Source organism: Hippichthys cyanospilos, chromosome 20 (assembly GCF_059441005.1).
Source record: "Hippichthys cyanospilos isolate Australia breed blue-spotted pipefish chromosome 20, RoL_Hcya_1.0, whole genome shotgun sequence".
Classification (NCBI taxonomy): domain Eukaryota; kingdom Metazoa; phylum Chordata; class Actinopteri; order Syngnathiformes; family Syngnathidae; genus Hippichthys; species Hippichthys cyanospilos.
The window spans coordinates 13,534,338-13,551,994 of NC_142388.1; the positions used below are offsets into that span (position 1 = coordinate 13,534,338).

Consider the following 17,657-nt stretch of genomic DNA (forward strand, 5'->3'; position numbering starts at 1 on the left):
GGCAGGGGAAACTGATTGGATGACAAGGAGGGCAGGTAAACAGGCAGGTGGACAAGATCAAACTAATGACACACTGACAGCAAAAGAAGATGCAAGGGGAAACAAAACTTGAAACTAGAACTTAGGAACATGAACAAAACCCAAAGAAAACAACAAACCCCAACCACAAATGACAGTAAAGACAAAAATTGTATATACATATTAAAAATTGGTATCAAAATAGTATAGTGAGTGCTACGTATATGTAATATGCATGTAAACAACTAAATAACATCATAAATAAAAATATAGAACATATCTATTTACCTTTGAGGTGATGTGAGAGCTTGTTATGTCCATATTCCATAGTGAGGGAGCCTAGCCTAGCTTAGCCTTCTTTGTATTTCTTTCTTCGAAGCTCCAGCTTCATTTCCGTATAAATCATCTTCTTACTTCTCTCTTTAACATCACTAGCAATCTTGCTAACCAATTCAAGTTTGAATTAAGCACAAAATGCACTATAAATACATTTTTGTAAGCACTCACAGGCGAAAAAAGCTTTAAGGTTCCGCCAGTTTGGAAACCATGACACAATAGCAGTGCACCTTAGAGACCAGCACCGGTATCTTATAGAGTTGAGACGCCAACCACTAGCAGACCAGCATTCTAGTGACGTAAGCAGTGACGCGTGTATAGATGTATAATCGCGGAGCGACTCGCAGAGTCACGCACGCACACTGGCCATATTTGAGGAGGAGTTTTTGGCTTAAAGCAAAAAAATGGCGTGAAGAGAAGAAAAAGAGAAGAAAAAACACCGTGGTCAACGTCATAAGGTGAAAAAAATGGAAGCCAGGGACGTCATAAACCTGGGGGTCCACTGTATTTTAATATCTGACTTTTCATTTTTATTTTTGCATTACTGTGTGGGCTAATTAAAATGTAATCATCTGTACCCCAAGAGTTTTTTTTTTTTTTTAATTGAAATTTCCTTGTGTTGGCAGCATTTCACATGGTGGACAGTGGCAGTTGAAAAATGACAAAATAGCTCACCAGGCGGTGCATTTCATTAAGATTAAATGTTCCCAGTCCAATGACCAATAGAGGTCTATTGATTGGGTATGCCCTGATCAATTACTCAGCCAAACCAGGCATTAGGAAGATTAACATTAGCTGAGAGGCTTTTCAACCTTTGCAGCGGAGTCTACCGTTCGTGCTTTGGCCTCCTGGGGGATGTGATGACAGAATGAGTTCCATTTAACAAGCCAATCCTCAATGTTCAAGCTGTAAGTTTTGGAACTACAGTGTTTGTTCGTGTTCATCAAGTCAAAACCATGGACATGATAGTTTATGTTTTTTTTTATTATTGTTAGTTTTTATTTTGGTATGATATTTGTTTGTTTTCTATATGTCAATTGCAGTGGCAGGCCGTGCCTTCCACACGTATGCCTTCTGTGATGTCAGACTCTCGAATAAATAGCCCCCATGCACACACGTACATCTTACTGAGTATTACAGTATTACGCATTATAGGCTATTTTCCGGAACTTTTATACGTCAATAAACCCACATCAGCCATTAAAACTTGTCATTATACGTGATGCTGTCAAAACTTATAAAAAATAAATAAAAAAATAAATATCCATTAAATTTTATGAAGTCAAAATTACGCCATTTAATATAAGACGAACATCAAATTAGAGGTATATAAAATTCTTTTTAGCCTTATAAATGACATGATATGACTTATTTCACATTTGAATTATTGTTATTCAAACACAGATATGTGGAAAAAATTGGTCCTCAAAATTCACGATGGCCACCACACCCCTGCTCTGGTGTAATCAATAATTCTATTTCTTATTTTGCTTCTTTCTTTCAGCCATATTCTTATCCTCCTCCTTCTACCACTTGTTTCTTCTCCTGCATGTTTTCTTCCTCAGCTTGAAATTCTCACTCACCTCACTCTTCCTGCACCTTCCATTGGCCTCCACACCAGCTTACCTGTGACATATTAACAGCACAGAGGCTTTACAAGTGAAGTTAATATATATATAAAATGGTTTTCTCCTGTGACAGCGAAGGCAAACAGTTGGCCTAATAGCCATTAATGTGCATAGTTTTCAAAGAGTTTGTTGATCATTTGAAAACAGTTTATGTTTAGATAACTTTCTAAATAGTTAATAATTTCAGAAATGGTGCAACATAAATCTCTTAGCATGAAAGCATTTCCAAAAACGGTAAATTGAAGTACTTTTACACTAAGAACACTCAGTACAGTATCAAATTAATGTTTCATTCTTTTTCAGACATAGACACTCCTCACAAGCACATATAAGAAGGTGAACCCGGTCATGCTGTTTTGGCCATTTGCCTTTCACACGGTCCACCTTCGAAATGACTGCCAGTCATGCTTACAATGCCTACTCAGCCTTGAGGCACACCAGCTGACAATAACAGCTGGGAAGTAGTTACCTTGAAGGCTGCTATGGTCCTTCTGAAAAAACTGATTTTCCACAGTGATTTTGCACCAGGAGCGGCCTGCCTAACTGATCAGAGTGTTTTGCTTGATTCTTCATATAAATGACACAATGCCAATGAAGAGAGCAGCGGAATCTTTAGTGCAGAAGAACCTAGCAGCTCATTAACAACTGTTGCCAGAAAAGACCATATTGATACTGCAAGGGCATATCATACTTACATTTTAATTTTGTAATTTTTTGTAATTTTGTAAACTTATCAGAGGCGGGCATCTTACAGTACATTTTTTTTGCTGGTCAATATTTGTCACACCAGTCATTTTTTTTCAAGGTAGTATAAAAGTAATTTAATAGTAGTGTATGGCATTACATTTACGATACAGTAATAATGTAATGTAACTAATTACTTTAAAATGACAGTAATAAGTAATAAATAATACTGATTATACATATGCAGTTCTTGGAGTACATATGCTTTTTGGAGTGGGGGAGGAAGCTGGAGTGCCCACGTGGGCTCAGGGAGAACATGCAAACTCCACACAGGAAAGCTGGAAAGAGGTGGATTGGAACTCAGTTTTATGAAATGTGAGGCGGACGTTTTAATCATAAATGAAGAAAATTATTATCAAATTAATTGCAGCTATATTTTGTACTTCTGTAGATAGTTAAATAGTTAAAGTATATATATATATATATATATATATATATATATATATATCTATATATATATATATATATATATATATATATATATATATATATATATATATATATATATATATATATATATATATACACACGTTTAAATACAGTTAAAGTTTAGTGTGTCTTAACCATGAACTTGAATGATGTCATTAGGAAGACAGCCATAAAATTATAAAATTAAGTGAAAAATGTCACCCTGATACGAAGACATATTATTACACCTAAAACAGACACATAAGTAACATACTGCATACCATTTACCAAGACGTTTAAACGCGGTATCCAGATATTTTGGATTCTCCTTTAAAAGTTTATTGAATTAAAATCCCATAACGTCTCTTATGCATTCGCAAAATTGGCCCTACTACTACAGCTACAACTACGGTATAAACACTTTGTTAAATTAGTACGTCTCTGACGAAATCAAATCTTATTATTTTCTGAAAAGTAGAATATCTGATACATGTCCTGAATATTTTTATATTGCACAACTGATTGTAATCTTGTTGCTCTGGTACATTAGACACGAAGTGATTGACTTAAAGATAAACACTGACATCTACTGGATTTATTGGACACTGCATGCAGTGATTTGTTGAACACAAATAAGACTGCTCCAATAATATCAGATACATTTTTAGAGTAGTTTTTAGTGTAATCAAAGTATTTTTCGATCATACATATATGATTTGCTGCAATGTCTACTATTTTTTGTACTCGTATCTGAGGCCAGAATGATTTCAGCATATTATATAACCCTTTCCATTTTTTTATACATTTACCTAAAAAGAAACATGCCGTAAATTTCATCTTGTTAGTCTGTAACCAAGATGTTTCACACAGGCCTATTTGAATTGTCACTACAGAGAGGTTACTTTAGACGAGGGTTGTCCAAATTATGGCCTGGGTAACATTTGTGACCCACTGTTATTTTTTTTTTCCGAGTTTCTCCCGGCATTGCCCAAAATTAACATTTGCTACTAGAACATCAGTTTTATATACTGTACAGATTTTCAGTTATATGATGATTTCCTATTTGATTGAGCTGACGAGACAAGTGCAAGTCAATGGACAAGTGTGCATAGACGCAAATGCTGAAATCAATGTTGCAACATTAAAATGATTTGAAGTTTCAACGCTTTATTTTTTTTGACACAGCTGAATATGAAAAAATACGAAGAGCCCTAAAAGTCACCACCAATAATTGACATGCCAAATAGCTCCTCCCATTTAGTTAATGGACTTTATCTTCTTACTCCTCGGGTAGTCATGTTCGTACCCATCCAATTTGTTTGAAATAGAAGTCTTTGAAAATTGCTGATCATCTTACTTGGGATGTTCTTTGTCCAAGTGACAACTGTTGTGTAATCAGAGCATGGAAGGTTGCCCTTCGCTGGTTCTCCCCCCCACCTGCCGACATCCATGCCCGCTTGTTGAAGCATACGTCCAAGGGCTTAATGAGACTAGTAAAGCCATCTTTTTCTTTTCATAATGCATCAAAGTCCGCCGTTGTTGACAATAAAGAGGCAATTAGGAGACGCTTGAGCAAAGTGCATTTTTGCGATATCCTGTGTAAACACTAAAAAGAATACATACTATATTGAATTAGATGTACATAAAACCATTTTAAGCCTTGTAAATGGCATTATATTACTTATTTTGCATTCATAATAATGTTATTCAAACACAGATATGTGGGGGAAAAAATTGGTCTGTTTTGAGTTATGCGGTTAAGTCATGGGTTGAAAATGACGAATAAAAACTTGATTTGTACTCGAAGAATAACGGTACCTTATTCCAAACAAAAATAAACTGGTCACAACATTTCCTTCCAAAAACTGTAGAAACCAATAATTATTTTGAATATAACAGAATGCATTAATTTTCATTGTTGGGTGTATACAATGACATTGGGAGCACTGCTCCGACTGGTGGATATTGTGAAAAATGAATGGAAAAAATATTATAGAAAAAAAGGATAATTTCATTTCAACTTTTATTTTTACAAACAAAAATGTTTCCTCCACTTTCTGCATGGAGTCACCGCTTCAAAAATGATCAGCTAAAAACAAATGGCTCCTGTTTTGTTTCTGGCTTCAGAGATGAGAATGGACAACTGTTCAGTGCAGGGGGTGACATTTTCTGTTGAGTTACGGGTTTCAAGCCTCCACAAAAATCATGTACCATTAGTCATTATCCCTATTATTTTATCCATTTGAATGATAGCCTTACATATTTCCACATGTCTGTTTTGCTTTCAATGTAAAGCATTGTAAACGATCTCAGTAAAGCGCCCTGGCATTTCCTGCACTTCTTTTTTTTCTTTCTAACATCGATATGTTTGTGAAGAAACATGCTGCATTTCCTATATTATATTATATTATATTATATTATATTATATTATATTATATTATATTATATTATATTATATTATATTATATTATATTATATTATATTATATTATATTTCCTATGCTAACCTAATAATCAATGATGGGCGGGCAAAACAACTCAGCACAAATATAACAAATTAATATTGTAATTCCCCAAATATGACACTTTTTTTTGAAAAAATGAAGGCCGAAATTACTTTAGAAGGTAACTTAAAAAAGTTTTGATTTTTTTTTTCGACACCATTCAAGGAAGATTGATCTGTCACCCAAATAAGCCAAATTTTGACGCACAGATGTGCATTTTTATATTGGTTGTATTCTAACTTACAATAGTTACCATAACGAGACAAGCAAGAGGGCGAACAACAGTGGCCGTTGCAGCTAACAGCACCTTGTGTTAGCTGAGAGTATTTTTTTTTCATGTAGCGCAATTTTATGCAGTAGACCAACAATAGCTTGGCAGTTGACTGCGATCGACGTATTGAAGACCCTTCTCGTACATATTGAAGAACCCTCTCCGACACAAAAAAAAAAAAAAAAATCATGTTGGTACATTTTTGGGTATAAAGCTCCATTTTATGAAAAAATAATTAAATACAGGGACTGCAATTAAAACAGAACTCTAAATGATCGGTTTATCAACTAATAATCAACAGATTACGTGATTATTCAAATAATCCTCAATCACAGCCTTTCTTTTTGCCCTCTGCCATGATTTTGGATTGCTCAAAAGCATTTCTGCTACTGCATATGGTCATTTGTATTTTTTTTTTTTTTAATGTGACAGAGGCGAGGTGCTCAAGCCACAGTAGGCCGTTTTGAGCAGGTGGGATTAATCAACACCCATGGTGTGCATACATCAGGTGTCCACACAAGTGATGAAAACACACTTTAAATTTTAGTTGTGCGAATGAATTTGACTTGATGAAGCCTGATGAGACCTGTGTTGGGCAAGTTACTTCAAAGCAGTAATGCATTATTCATTTATTACTGTCATTTCAAATGAGTTATATTACAATATTACTGTATTTGAAATGTAAAGCATTACACTACAATTGCATTACTTTTATACTACTCTTACCAACATAACGGGAAATATGGATTTGCAATTCTAAATATAGCTCATTATGCCCATTATACATCCAGTGGAAGATTGACTTAAGTCTAAAATCAGTACAAATCATTTAATCTGTATTGCAAACCTTTAAAGATATGAGAAAATACTAAATCTTTTTCATATTTTATTCCATTTATTACTTAGATTCACAGAATAGCGATGTACTGTATTGTGTATGCTTTAGGGCAGAAACAAGTTAGTGCATTGCACAATTTCAGTGTTAATATTCAAATTCAAGTTCAGTCAGCTAAGTTAGGGATAAATGTTTGAAAAAATAGATGGTTTAGTGTGGCTAACTTTAGCAGCTAGCCTAAATCATTGTACTGTTTAACATGTGCTTTTGTAAGCTTCATCTTGATACACATTGACCATATCTATTTTTAGCCTATTATTAATAGCAATTTTACAGTGTCATCTTACCTTGCCATTATTGCTAGTTGCAACAGGGCTCTCGCTAACAAGGTTTCGAAATGCTGGCAAATCTACTGTGGAAAGTGTCAGCATATCTACTACGTATGACCACGAGTCTCCCCTTGAGGTGGAAGTGGCATCTCTGAGCGAGAGAACGATCATTTTGCCTGCTTTGTTTTATTCCCACTCTAAATCCTTTGCGTCTTTTGTTTTCACTAACTTCATGTTACGATGGCTCCACTCTAAACGTTTGGCAAATTACTGGTTCTATTTGGCGAAGTGGAGAGCTCTATAGGTGCACCTAAGTATTACATTTTTCTTGTCTTTATCTCTGATGAACTGAAAGTAATGGGCTTATGTCCATCTTGTGTACATATTGTCCATATTCAACCTGTGGTTTGCTGTTGCAACACTTATCTCTGCTGCAGTAGATACTAATAACAGAAAGTTAACTCCTAAAAGTTCTCTATCCTTGGTATAGTGCAATGACGGAGACATCTGGGAGAGAAAATCCTGACACTCAAACAGTAATCAGTAAATCATTTCTTTCTTTTATAAAAGCATAACATTTGGACGATCAAATTTGCGATACAAACAGTTGAACAAATGACATCAAAAAGCTACAGTGACATCAGCAAGTAGGAGGCTTTTGTCAAAGCGACTTTAGCTATGACTTGAAGTTAACGCTGTGTTGACATGAAAATAGAATGAACTTACAGCAGCAGGTTTTGCATATCTTGTGAAATAATCAAATAGTGTTACTCAAACAAATACAGGTCAACGCACAGCGTAGACATTTTGGTGGCAAGTAAGTAATTTTGCAGTTCATGAAGATTCATGAAGTCACAGAAAGGTGCCATATTCATTCCTACATAGCTACACACAAAAAACTAACATTTGTGTTCTTTGCTGACATTTAACATGAATTATGTGCACTTTCTATATACTGTATGACAAGTCACAAAACATCCATTATGTTTTGTTCAAATCAAAGCAAACAACACAACAATAAGTGGCTCAGTGGTCGTCAGGTGTTGAAGACAGCGGGAGATGCCCAAACACTTCAGATAGGAGAGTGCTTAGAGCTAGGTGTTGACACTTGGAGGAAAACATATTCACGCAGCTCATTTAAGCACTATTACAAAAGGCTCAGCAAAACAGTGATGTACAATTTTAAGCAGCAAAGGGTACATCTACTTTGCAAATCTGTGTAACTGTGATATAGACCAATTGAAAAAACATTTAATCACGTGACAAAGGTTTTAGGAGTATTTCACATCTATATAATTGTCTAAGAAACTATTTAAAATGCAGGGCTCACTGGTGGTGAGACCTGACAAAGTAACTTAATGTAATTGCCCAAAAATAAGACGCACTTTTTTCCCCCAAAAAAGAAAGGCCAAAAGTATCGTTCGTTATGATTAATTACACTGATCAAATCAATCGCTGCTGAATTACAAATGCAATTCTTTTCCATACACAACGTCAATTAATAATACATAGGTTTTTATACCGCTTTTCATGACGCTCAAAGATGCTTTACACCAGTGATGGTAAACTATATTGAGTAGCCACAGCTGCCCTGGGGCAGACTGACAGAGGCGAGGCTGCCATATTGCACCTACGGCCCCTCTGACCATTAGATGCAAATAAATACTTATCAATGCAAAACATTTGCATATGCTGACATATACCGATGGGAAATAGCTGGCATAAATGAAAATGCTAATGAGCTAAACGTATACGAGTCAACACTATATAACATGTTGAAGATAAGAACTAATATTAGCTAGCATGTTATCCGCAATCACAAGTTGTCGGATCAACAAACAAACTAATTTGGGGCATATTATCATAAATGGTGACATTTTTACAAAGAATGTACAACTTACAGACACTCGTGGATCAGATTTCACAGAGACAAAATAACGTATGTCAACACAGTAACTGCTCTCAAATGAAGCTGCATCGTCCGTTCTCACTCCATAATTTAATCTCAATAGCGACTAGAGGCTGCGTCAAAAAACAGGTCAAACGAAACGATGCACAAATAAAGCACATAAATGCAGTGGTGGACCCTCAGGGCCAGCAAGGCCTGCTCTGCTAACCTAACAGAACCTGAAAACATACGTGACAGTGTCACGTATAATGCCAAGTTTTAATGTCTGATGCAGGTTTATTGACATTTAGAAGCTTCGGAAAATAACCTGTGTAGCCCAGTAATGCTTACGTGTGCGCATGAGGGATATTTATTCGAGAGTCTGACATCACAGAAGGTATACGTGTTAAAGTCGCGGACCACCACTGCATAAATATAACTGTGAATGGATAAACTAAATCAGTTCCAAAACGGTATTATTTCGGGTGCGGCTCATACTATACTCAACAGTTGATCCACGGATCGGTACTGGGGACCTCTGCAATAAACGGTAACTTTTTTTTGTTTTATTTAACAACATTTGTAAAAACATCATCCGTCAGCCAAAAACCTGAGTTTTGACATACATATGTGCATTTTTTTTACTTGAAAAATTCTTACTTATAATAATTACGTTAACGGGACAAGCTAGAGGGCAGACATGATGCGGCTGTTAGCAGCAAGTGCCTGTTGCAGTAACAGCAGCTCATTTTAGCTGAGATTGTTACGGCAGTTTTTCAATGAAAGAAGCGATCTGAACCATCGTCCAATTCCATCCTTCTTCACACAGGAATATCACTAAAACCGTTAGGACAGGCATGTCCAAACCCAGTGCTCGAGGGCCGCCTATCCGGCATGTTTTGGAGGTTTCTGTCCTCCCACCACACCTGATTCAAATGATCAGCTCATCAGCAAGCTCAGCGGAAGCCTGACAACAAACCTGATCGTTTGTATCAGCTGCATTGGATGATGGAAACATCAAAAACATGCAGGATAGATGGCCCTCGAGGACCGGGTTTGGACATGCTAGCGTTAGGATCATATAAAAGTTACGATGTCTCCGGCTGATTTGATTAAAAGCTGTGTGCTCCGATTAGAGAACATGTAAAAGTTATTCTTTTCGACGCGTTTATTAATTGTGGTCTTTTGTCATATAGACACAATCATAAACCTGGTGAAACATAGGTGCTGCGCAACTTTGGGCATTTCTGGTAAAATGAGCTTGAGCCATATCACGAGGAAAAGGAAAAACAACTGCTGCAAGTGCATTCAGTTACAATGTTGAGGCGTTCACTGACTGTTCATAATGTGGGAAATTTGAAACACAAAACTTTACGCACAACAAATAATTAATTTACAGACATGAACACAAGAAAATATGAAGAATTTATAGGAAGACGCTATTTATTCTGTTCTGCTTTGGTTTTTACATTGTTGTCAACGTGTTGGTGCATCCTTTACACAATAACATCGAAAATACTAGAATTTGCTCCAAAATGAAAGGTGCATCTCATACAAAGGTGCGTCTTATATTCGGGGAATTACGGCAATTGAAAAATTAACCCTTTCCAACTCGTGAGATATGTGACTTCTGGTTTAATCAATCTAAAAATATAAGTAGATAAAAGAGACCAGTCTGATTTACCACAATTTGGGAGTATGTCTGTGGGTGCCTATTTGTATGCAAGGAAAAGTTACCAATGTTGAATAACGGGAGCCAAACTCACGATCTCTGTTGGCAGGCGTCAAACACTTAAAAAAAAAAAAAAAAGACACCTTAACTTCATATGGAGCACTTCAATTACTGTAAGCAAACAGGTAGCTGCGTTAATTATACAAAGAGATGACAATTAAAAGAAGTGATTCTTAAGAGTGCCTTTGGAATAACATAACATTTATGATAACATGAGTGACAGTGCAGACAATAGCGGTACAGTGCAATTGGAAAATACTGTATGAGAAGCCTTTTCAATATTGCTTCTGATGAAGTGCATGTGTGAACATTTAAATAAAGGATAATAACTATGGTTGTTCACAGAAGGATTTAAGTATTGAGAATAAAAACAATCGGATCAAAAAGAGAAAATGATATCTTCATATCTTCAAATAAAATGATACTGTATCTATTGTTGTAGACTGTATGCTTATTCACTTTCTTGGGATAAAAGCTTGATGAACTAAAGCAGACTGGAAGGCAAAAAAAAAAAAAAACCACATACAGTGGACACCCAGTTTAGGACGTCCCTGCCTTACGTTTTTTTTCACCTTATGACGTGGCCCACAACTTTTTTTTCCCCCTCTTCACATCATTTCTTTCACCTTAAAACACATCTAACATGGCAGTCAGTGTGCGCAACACATCCAACATGGCGGTTAGTGTGTGCTCATAAGTCTATACACGTGTCCCTGCTTTTGTCATAACAATGGTCTGGTCTGCTATATTTCGGCGCCATGACTCCCTGAGAAAGTGGTTTACTTTTGGTCGGCGTCACAGGGTCATGAAAATGCTGGTTTGCTATTGGTCGGCCCACGGGGTCACAAAAATGGCTGCCTAAAGACTTGATCTTGTTTGAGACTGCTTTCAATACGGTATTTATTTTGCATTCTAGTGCTTAATTCAAACTTTAATTGGTTAGCCATGGGTCCCAAGATTGCTAGTGATGTTAAAGAGAGAAGTAAGAAGATGATTTATATGGAAACAAAGCTGGTGATAATCAAGAAATCCGAAGAAGGCTAAGCTAGCCTAGCTAGGCTACCATCACTAGGGAATATGGCCATAACAAGCTCTCACGTCACCTCAAAGGTAAATAAATCCTTTATATAGTTTTTATTTATGATGTTTAGTTGTTTACATGCATATTATACATAAGTAGCACTCACTTTACCCCCGTGTTTTTAGATTAATTCGTTTCACACCCTTTCAAGTTTGAATTAAGCAGTAAAATGCACTATAAATATGGTTTTGTAACCATTCACAACCGAACAAAGCTGTACAGTACCGACATTTTGGAACGAGTGAGGCTGACCAATAGCAGACCACCATCTCCATGAGGAGACACCGACCCATAGCAGACCAGAATTGTAGTGACGCGTTGCAGGGAGGCAAGTGTGACAGCAACTGAAAATAAGTGTAATTACTTAAAAACGCCTGCAGATGGAGACGAAACAATACAAATACAGCCAAGCACTTAGGGTCATGACAGTTGTTTTTGTCGCAAAACCAGGAAAATACCATTAAGATGGGATGAAAAAACTCAGTATTCCACATAAATAACGTGAAAATCACGTAAGCCAGGGACACTGTGTTACGGGAGTCCACTGTACAGTACAATTTTGATGTTTTTAACTGGAATTTTACACACATTAGCTAATTAACATAGGTTTGGATTGCCCGCCCAACGGCAAATTTGCATTATGATTCCAACGGATTAATCTCGTAAACCAGGGGCCCACTGTAGTGTAAATAGAACAAAGAGCAGTCAAAAGATGTAACAGTCGAGCAGTTCAAAATAGCTCAAAATCCAACCTGAATTTTGAAAGCATCCTCAACTACAACAATAATCATTCAGAATAATCTTATCAAGGCATGACTGTCCAATTTTTCTTAACTTTGATCAGAAGGGGAGAAATTTGTCCGATAACTGGTCTGTGTGTATCCGACCAGTTAACCCAGTTCAAAATTTTGTTTTCCTTGTAAAAAATACAAATGACAAAATTTTAAGATGGAAATCCTGCAAATACCACTTTTGAAACTTTGGCCAACCATCTGTTCCCACCAAATCATTTTTATCAAAAAAACTCAAACATAAATTTATGTTCATTGCCATGCAGTGATTGTCAGTGCTTTAAAGCCATAAAGGGGGACGTGGGGATCTTAAAATGTCATGCATTTCCATACCAAACTTTAATTAGATGTCAAAAAGTTCTTACAAATGCAAAACCTTTGCATATGCTAACATATACCAAAGGGTAATAACTGGAACAAATGAAAATGCTAAAGAGCTAAACGCATACAAGGCAGCATTATATAACATGCTAAGATTAGCAGTGTCTTATCCATACTCATAATTTCTTGGATCAACAAACAAACACATTTTGGACATATTATCATAAATGACAACTTTCTTAGAAATAAAGTACAACTTAAAGACACTCGTGGGCCAGATTTCACAGGGAGACACAACAACATGTGTGTCACTTGACTGACTGCTCTCAAAACTACACCATCCTTCTCACTACAAAATGTAATATCAACAGCGACCAGAGACGGCGCCAAAAAACAAAGCTCAAGCCAAACAAAGTGCAAATGAAAGAACAGTTAACCGTACTGCTCAGCATTCCCAATTACTTCCATCTAATACTTTAACTCTCATTTGGAATTTTTACAATATGAAATTTCATTTCTTTCTTTATGACAAGAAAGTAAATAAGCATACCAGAAATAATCTGTTCAATCAAGAAAGAAAACTTTCATAAAAATATAAAAACACATCCCAAGATCAACCACATCTGCTCCGTCCCCATCGACACAACCCAAACAGTGAAACAATAACGACGATAATGACTGTGGTCTTATTTTGACAATTTTTGACAATGACAATTACAAGTGCAATTTACAAACATACAGCATGTGAGAAACTAAACAGTTTCAAATGCATACTAAGCATTTTTGCAAAGAAAGTGCACTCTTGTGTTGGTATGTTTTCTTGTGAAGGTTTTTTTTTTTTTTTCCAGGTGACATCTGAAATGATTTCATTTTCACCTTAAACTCACACCAGTTCGACTCACATCCTAGACAAGTGTAAACAACAAAACCTGATTGAAATAAGTGTCATTTCAAATAATATTTTGCAAGTCTTATGTGTAGGTTTGCAAAAAACAGCATGTACAAACTTTTGATTGTTACATAGAAACGGCACTGTATTGATCAGTTTTGTTGTTTTTCTTTGTTTTGTTTTTTTTTAGAAGTCAATAATTAGTATAACATTTGATTGGTTCATACCTTACATTACGCTTCCAAAAAAACTCCCTATATTATACTTGCAAAACATCTACATTCCTGAGTCAATATTTGTCAAGGAGACAGTCATTCAATCTCAATAAAATTGATGCCTCCCCATAATACTGCACACTTGAATGACACCACCTGCACATCGCACCCCCACTGCAACCTCTTTGGAAAGTACATTTTGTATTGGAAGGGAAACAGGTGGTTTGACGTAATCATGATTTAGGGTTCATGGTAAGAGCTTGGTATAGTAATTGCAGATGACAGGCAGCGTACGAATGGGCACAGAGGACAGGAAAGAAGACAATCTGTCCCAAGAATGATATTGTAAGCAGGCCACACATTCTGTCTCTTTCACATTTCAACGTGAGCTTCTTTAGCCTCTCGTGTGTCCTTCAGAGAGCCAGAAATTGTGTATAACCTGTAAACAAATGAAGCAGAGATTAATTAAAAAAAAATCAAGAAACTAAATTACAGTAAAACACACACACACATCACACTGTTTAAAGGTGCAATAGAGAATTTCGTATTTTCCATCAATAAGTGCTCGAGCAATGCCTTGATGTGTACAAAGAGCCCTGACACAGCAGCAACCGCAATCAGCTTATTTACTAAGTACTTACAAACTCAATACAAACTAAATACAAACTCAGTCCGCAGGCACAAATGCTGCAACCAAGAAAGGTGAAAGTTCTGACCTCAAAGTGGTCGAGGCAGGCATGATGGATAATAGTGATACATTGTATTTTATGAAGTTGGGGCCCTTTTCTTTGTAATTTTGCAAATTCCTCCCTGTTTAGAGGGGCTTTTGAGTGTACTTTTCTCGGTAGCAGGATGGAAAAGTAAAAATTCCCACTTCATTGCAGAATATGACCAAGAAAAAAAACATTGTTGGATTTGCATTTGACCAATCTAAAAGGCTCAGAACAGCCTGATTTGAGCAGACTCACCCCTGGCTTCACGTTTACTCGAAAGGTAAGAAAAACAAACATTTATTGGACAAAATACACCTCACGTTATAAATACAGTAGCTATTAAGGCAAAACAAGCGTCCGGTCAAGGTTGCAATTACACGTAATGCCTGAAGATGTCGTTGTTCATCAAGAAACTTGTAACATCTAATGCGCCATAGAATTAGACAACATTCCATCCATCTGTCCATCCATTATCTTTGACTACCTATCCTCTCACGGGTCGTGGCTGTGATGCAGCCTTTCCCAGGATGTTTAGGAGATTAGGCAGATCCACACCCGGATTTAGATGCCAGCCAATCACAGGGCAAACAAAGATGAACAAAAATTTACTCTGAAAAACACAGCTAAGGATAATTTAGAGTGTCCAATTTACCTTATCTAACATATACATTTCAACAAATGAGATTTGTCAGAAAAAACCCACGCAGGTATATCGAGAGTCTGCACATCCCTCATACTGAATACTAGAAGGCCGGCACCGGAAGCAAACTCCCAACCTCTGAACTGTGAGGCAAACATGCTAAACAGCCTTCTACCATGCCGCCAGACCATATTTCCTTTCATAAAATTCTCTAAGAGTGACAGTTCTGATTACTGCAATGGGTAATTTACCTGTAGATGGAATTTTTGGCCAGTTTTTTTTTTTTCTCATATCACAGCGTGCATATTCCACACATAATTTCCCTGCCAGCTTTACTTAAAATGTAGAAAGTTTTCAGTTGCTCTGGCAATACCTCGGCAATAAGACGGAGGCAGGAGAGAATATTGTTTTTGTGGGCTCATACCATCCAAGGACACACATTCCCATAACAGCAGACACAGTTCCATTCATTGTACAGTGGTGACTTGTGGACTAAATCCATTCAGTTACAGAGTACGTACAATAATGACATCATTCGATTGCACCTATTGTATATACAATTTAAAGTAAGTTGCCAATCAATCAACAATATCTTAAGTACCGGAAGAAAATCTAGGCATGCACATAGACTCCACACGTTCAAGCCCAGAATTTATTGACTGCAAGAACCTCAGAAACATAGAGAAAAAAAAATACCACGACACAATGATTATGGTTATTAGTAGTGCTTCATTAACACGGCCCTTATTGCCCTGCTATTGTTTTGTTTTTGTTTTTGTTTTTTTTATTGCCTACTTTATTATTTGCTCTGTTGTGTGTTATGCAAGTCTGCTTGGGGAAGTGAACAGAATAAGGATTTCTGTGTAGTGTTACTATGCATGTGACAATAAAACTCTTGAACTTGAATTATTTTTGAAAATTGAAATTATTGGTAGCATAGGGATATAAAAAGTACAATCATTCACGAATCGTCAGACTGGTATTTGGCCTTTTGTAAATAGGGATAAAAATATGAAGCGTATTGGATAGCTGCCAATGATACTTCAGTGGAAAAAGAACAGATCAGAATTGATGTGTCTGCCCCAACACGACATACCCAAAGTGAAATTGAACCATTCAACAATTGAACATGGATCTTAAAAAGTAAGTGATATGTAAATCATTTATTGCTGTTGTTGACCAGAAGACTAAATCAACACCATTGATTGTTGATTATAAAAATCAGCTGTGAGCATATTTACTCAATCACATGAGGTGGACATTTGTGTGGCAACAGCCAATAAAGGTCAATGAGTGGCATGCATGTCATTTTCTGATTATTTTCCGCACTACGACACACTGGTTTATAAGGCGCACCCTCAATTAATGACATATTTCAAAACTTTTTCCATGTATAAGGCGCACGGGATTATAAGGCGCACCCTCAAATAATGACATATTTCAAAACTTTTTCCATACATAAGGTGCACTGGATTATAAGGCGCACCCTCAATTAATGAAATATTTCAAAACTTTTTCCATATGTAAGGCGCACCGGATTATAGGGCGCCCCTTCAATTAATGACATATTTTAAAACTTTTTCAATAACAATATAGTAATACTCAAAGTAATAACAATAATAACTCAAATAATAACACTAAATTCTCAATAGCATAATAACTCAATGTCAGTATGACCAACCTTGTTCAACTGTAAACACACAAAAGAAACAGGTAAAGCTTACCTTATCACTTCATTCCCCATCTACGGATCCCAATCTCAATATTGATCCATATATAAGGTGCACCTGATTATAAGGCGCGCCATCAGCTTTTGAAAAAAATTAAGGCTTTTAGGTGTGCCTTTTACTGCGGAAAATATGGTAATTTGTCGACAGATAACATGAAGCCTAAACCCCAAAGTTTAAATAACCATTCTTTTTACATAGTGCTTCAGCATTTGCAACAATATAAGAAAAAAAAAAACATACTTTGATTAGTGTGCATAAAACAAACACAACACACACAGTCAAAGAAAGAGGGGGAAAATTATATGACCAAAGAAACACCCTTACTTGGACTTTCGAAAATGCCGGCGTTTCCCCAGAGCCTTCATGCAGGAGGGTGCACAGGAGTTTTTTAAGTCCACCAACTGGTAGATGATGGGGTTGTACATTGCTGAGGACTTGGCAAGCAGAGTTGGAATTACAGACACGGGTATGGGCACTGAGTCTGGCTCCCCAAACGCAGACACCACTGACACAACTGCATATGGGATCCAGGCTATCAAAAAGCCAGCACAGATCAGCATGGCCACCTAGGTTTCAACACATACA

The 17,657-nt window shown here is 36.5% G+C and overlaps 1 protein-coding gene across 3 annotated transcripts in view; it reads right to left on the reverse strand.

Moving 5' to 3' along the window:
• Positions 1-7,612: 7,612 nt before the first annotated feature.
• Positions 7,613-17,657, reverse strand: part of opn5 (opsin 5) — a 47,751-nt gene continuing 37,706 nt past the window's right edge. For 2 of the 3 annotated variants that reach the window (XM_088403534.1, XM_088403536.1), the window contains exons 6-7: positions 17,397-17,638; positions 7,613-14,428 (exon numbers count right to left, since the gene is read on the reverse strand). In XM_088403534.1, the coding sequence (XP_088259660.1) occupies positions 14,362-14,428; positions 17,397-17,638 (309 nt within the window). In that variant the 3' untranslated portion in view covers positions 7,613-14,361. Of the gene's footprint in view, positions 14,429-17,392; positions 17,639-17,657 lie in introns of those variants that run through there. The other variant, XM_088403537.1, reaches the window with a different exon arrangement.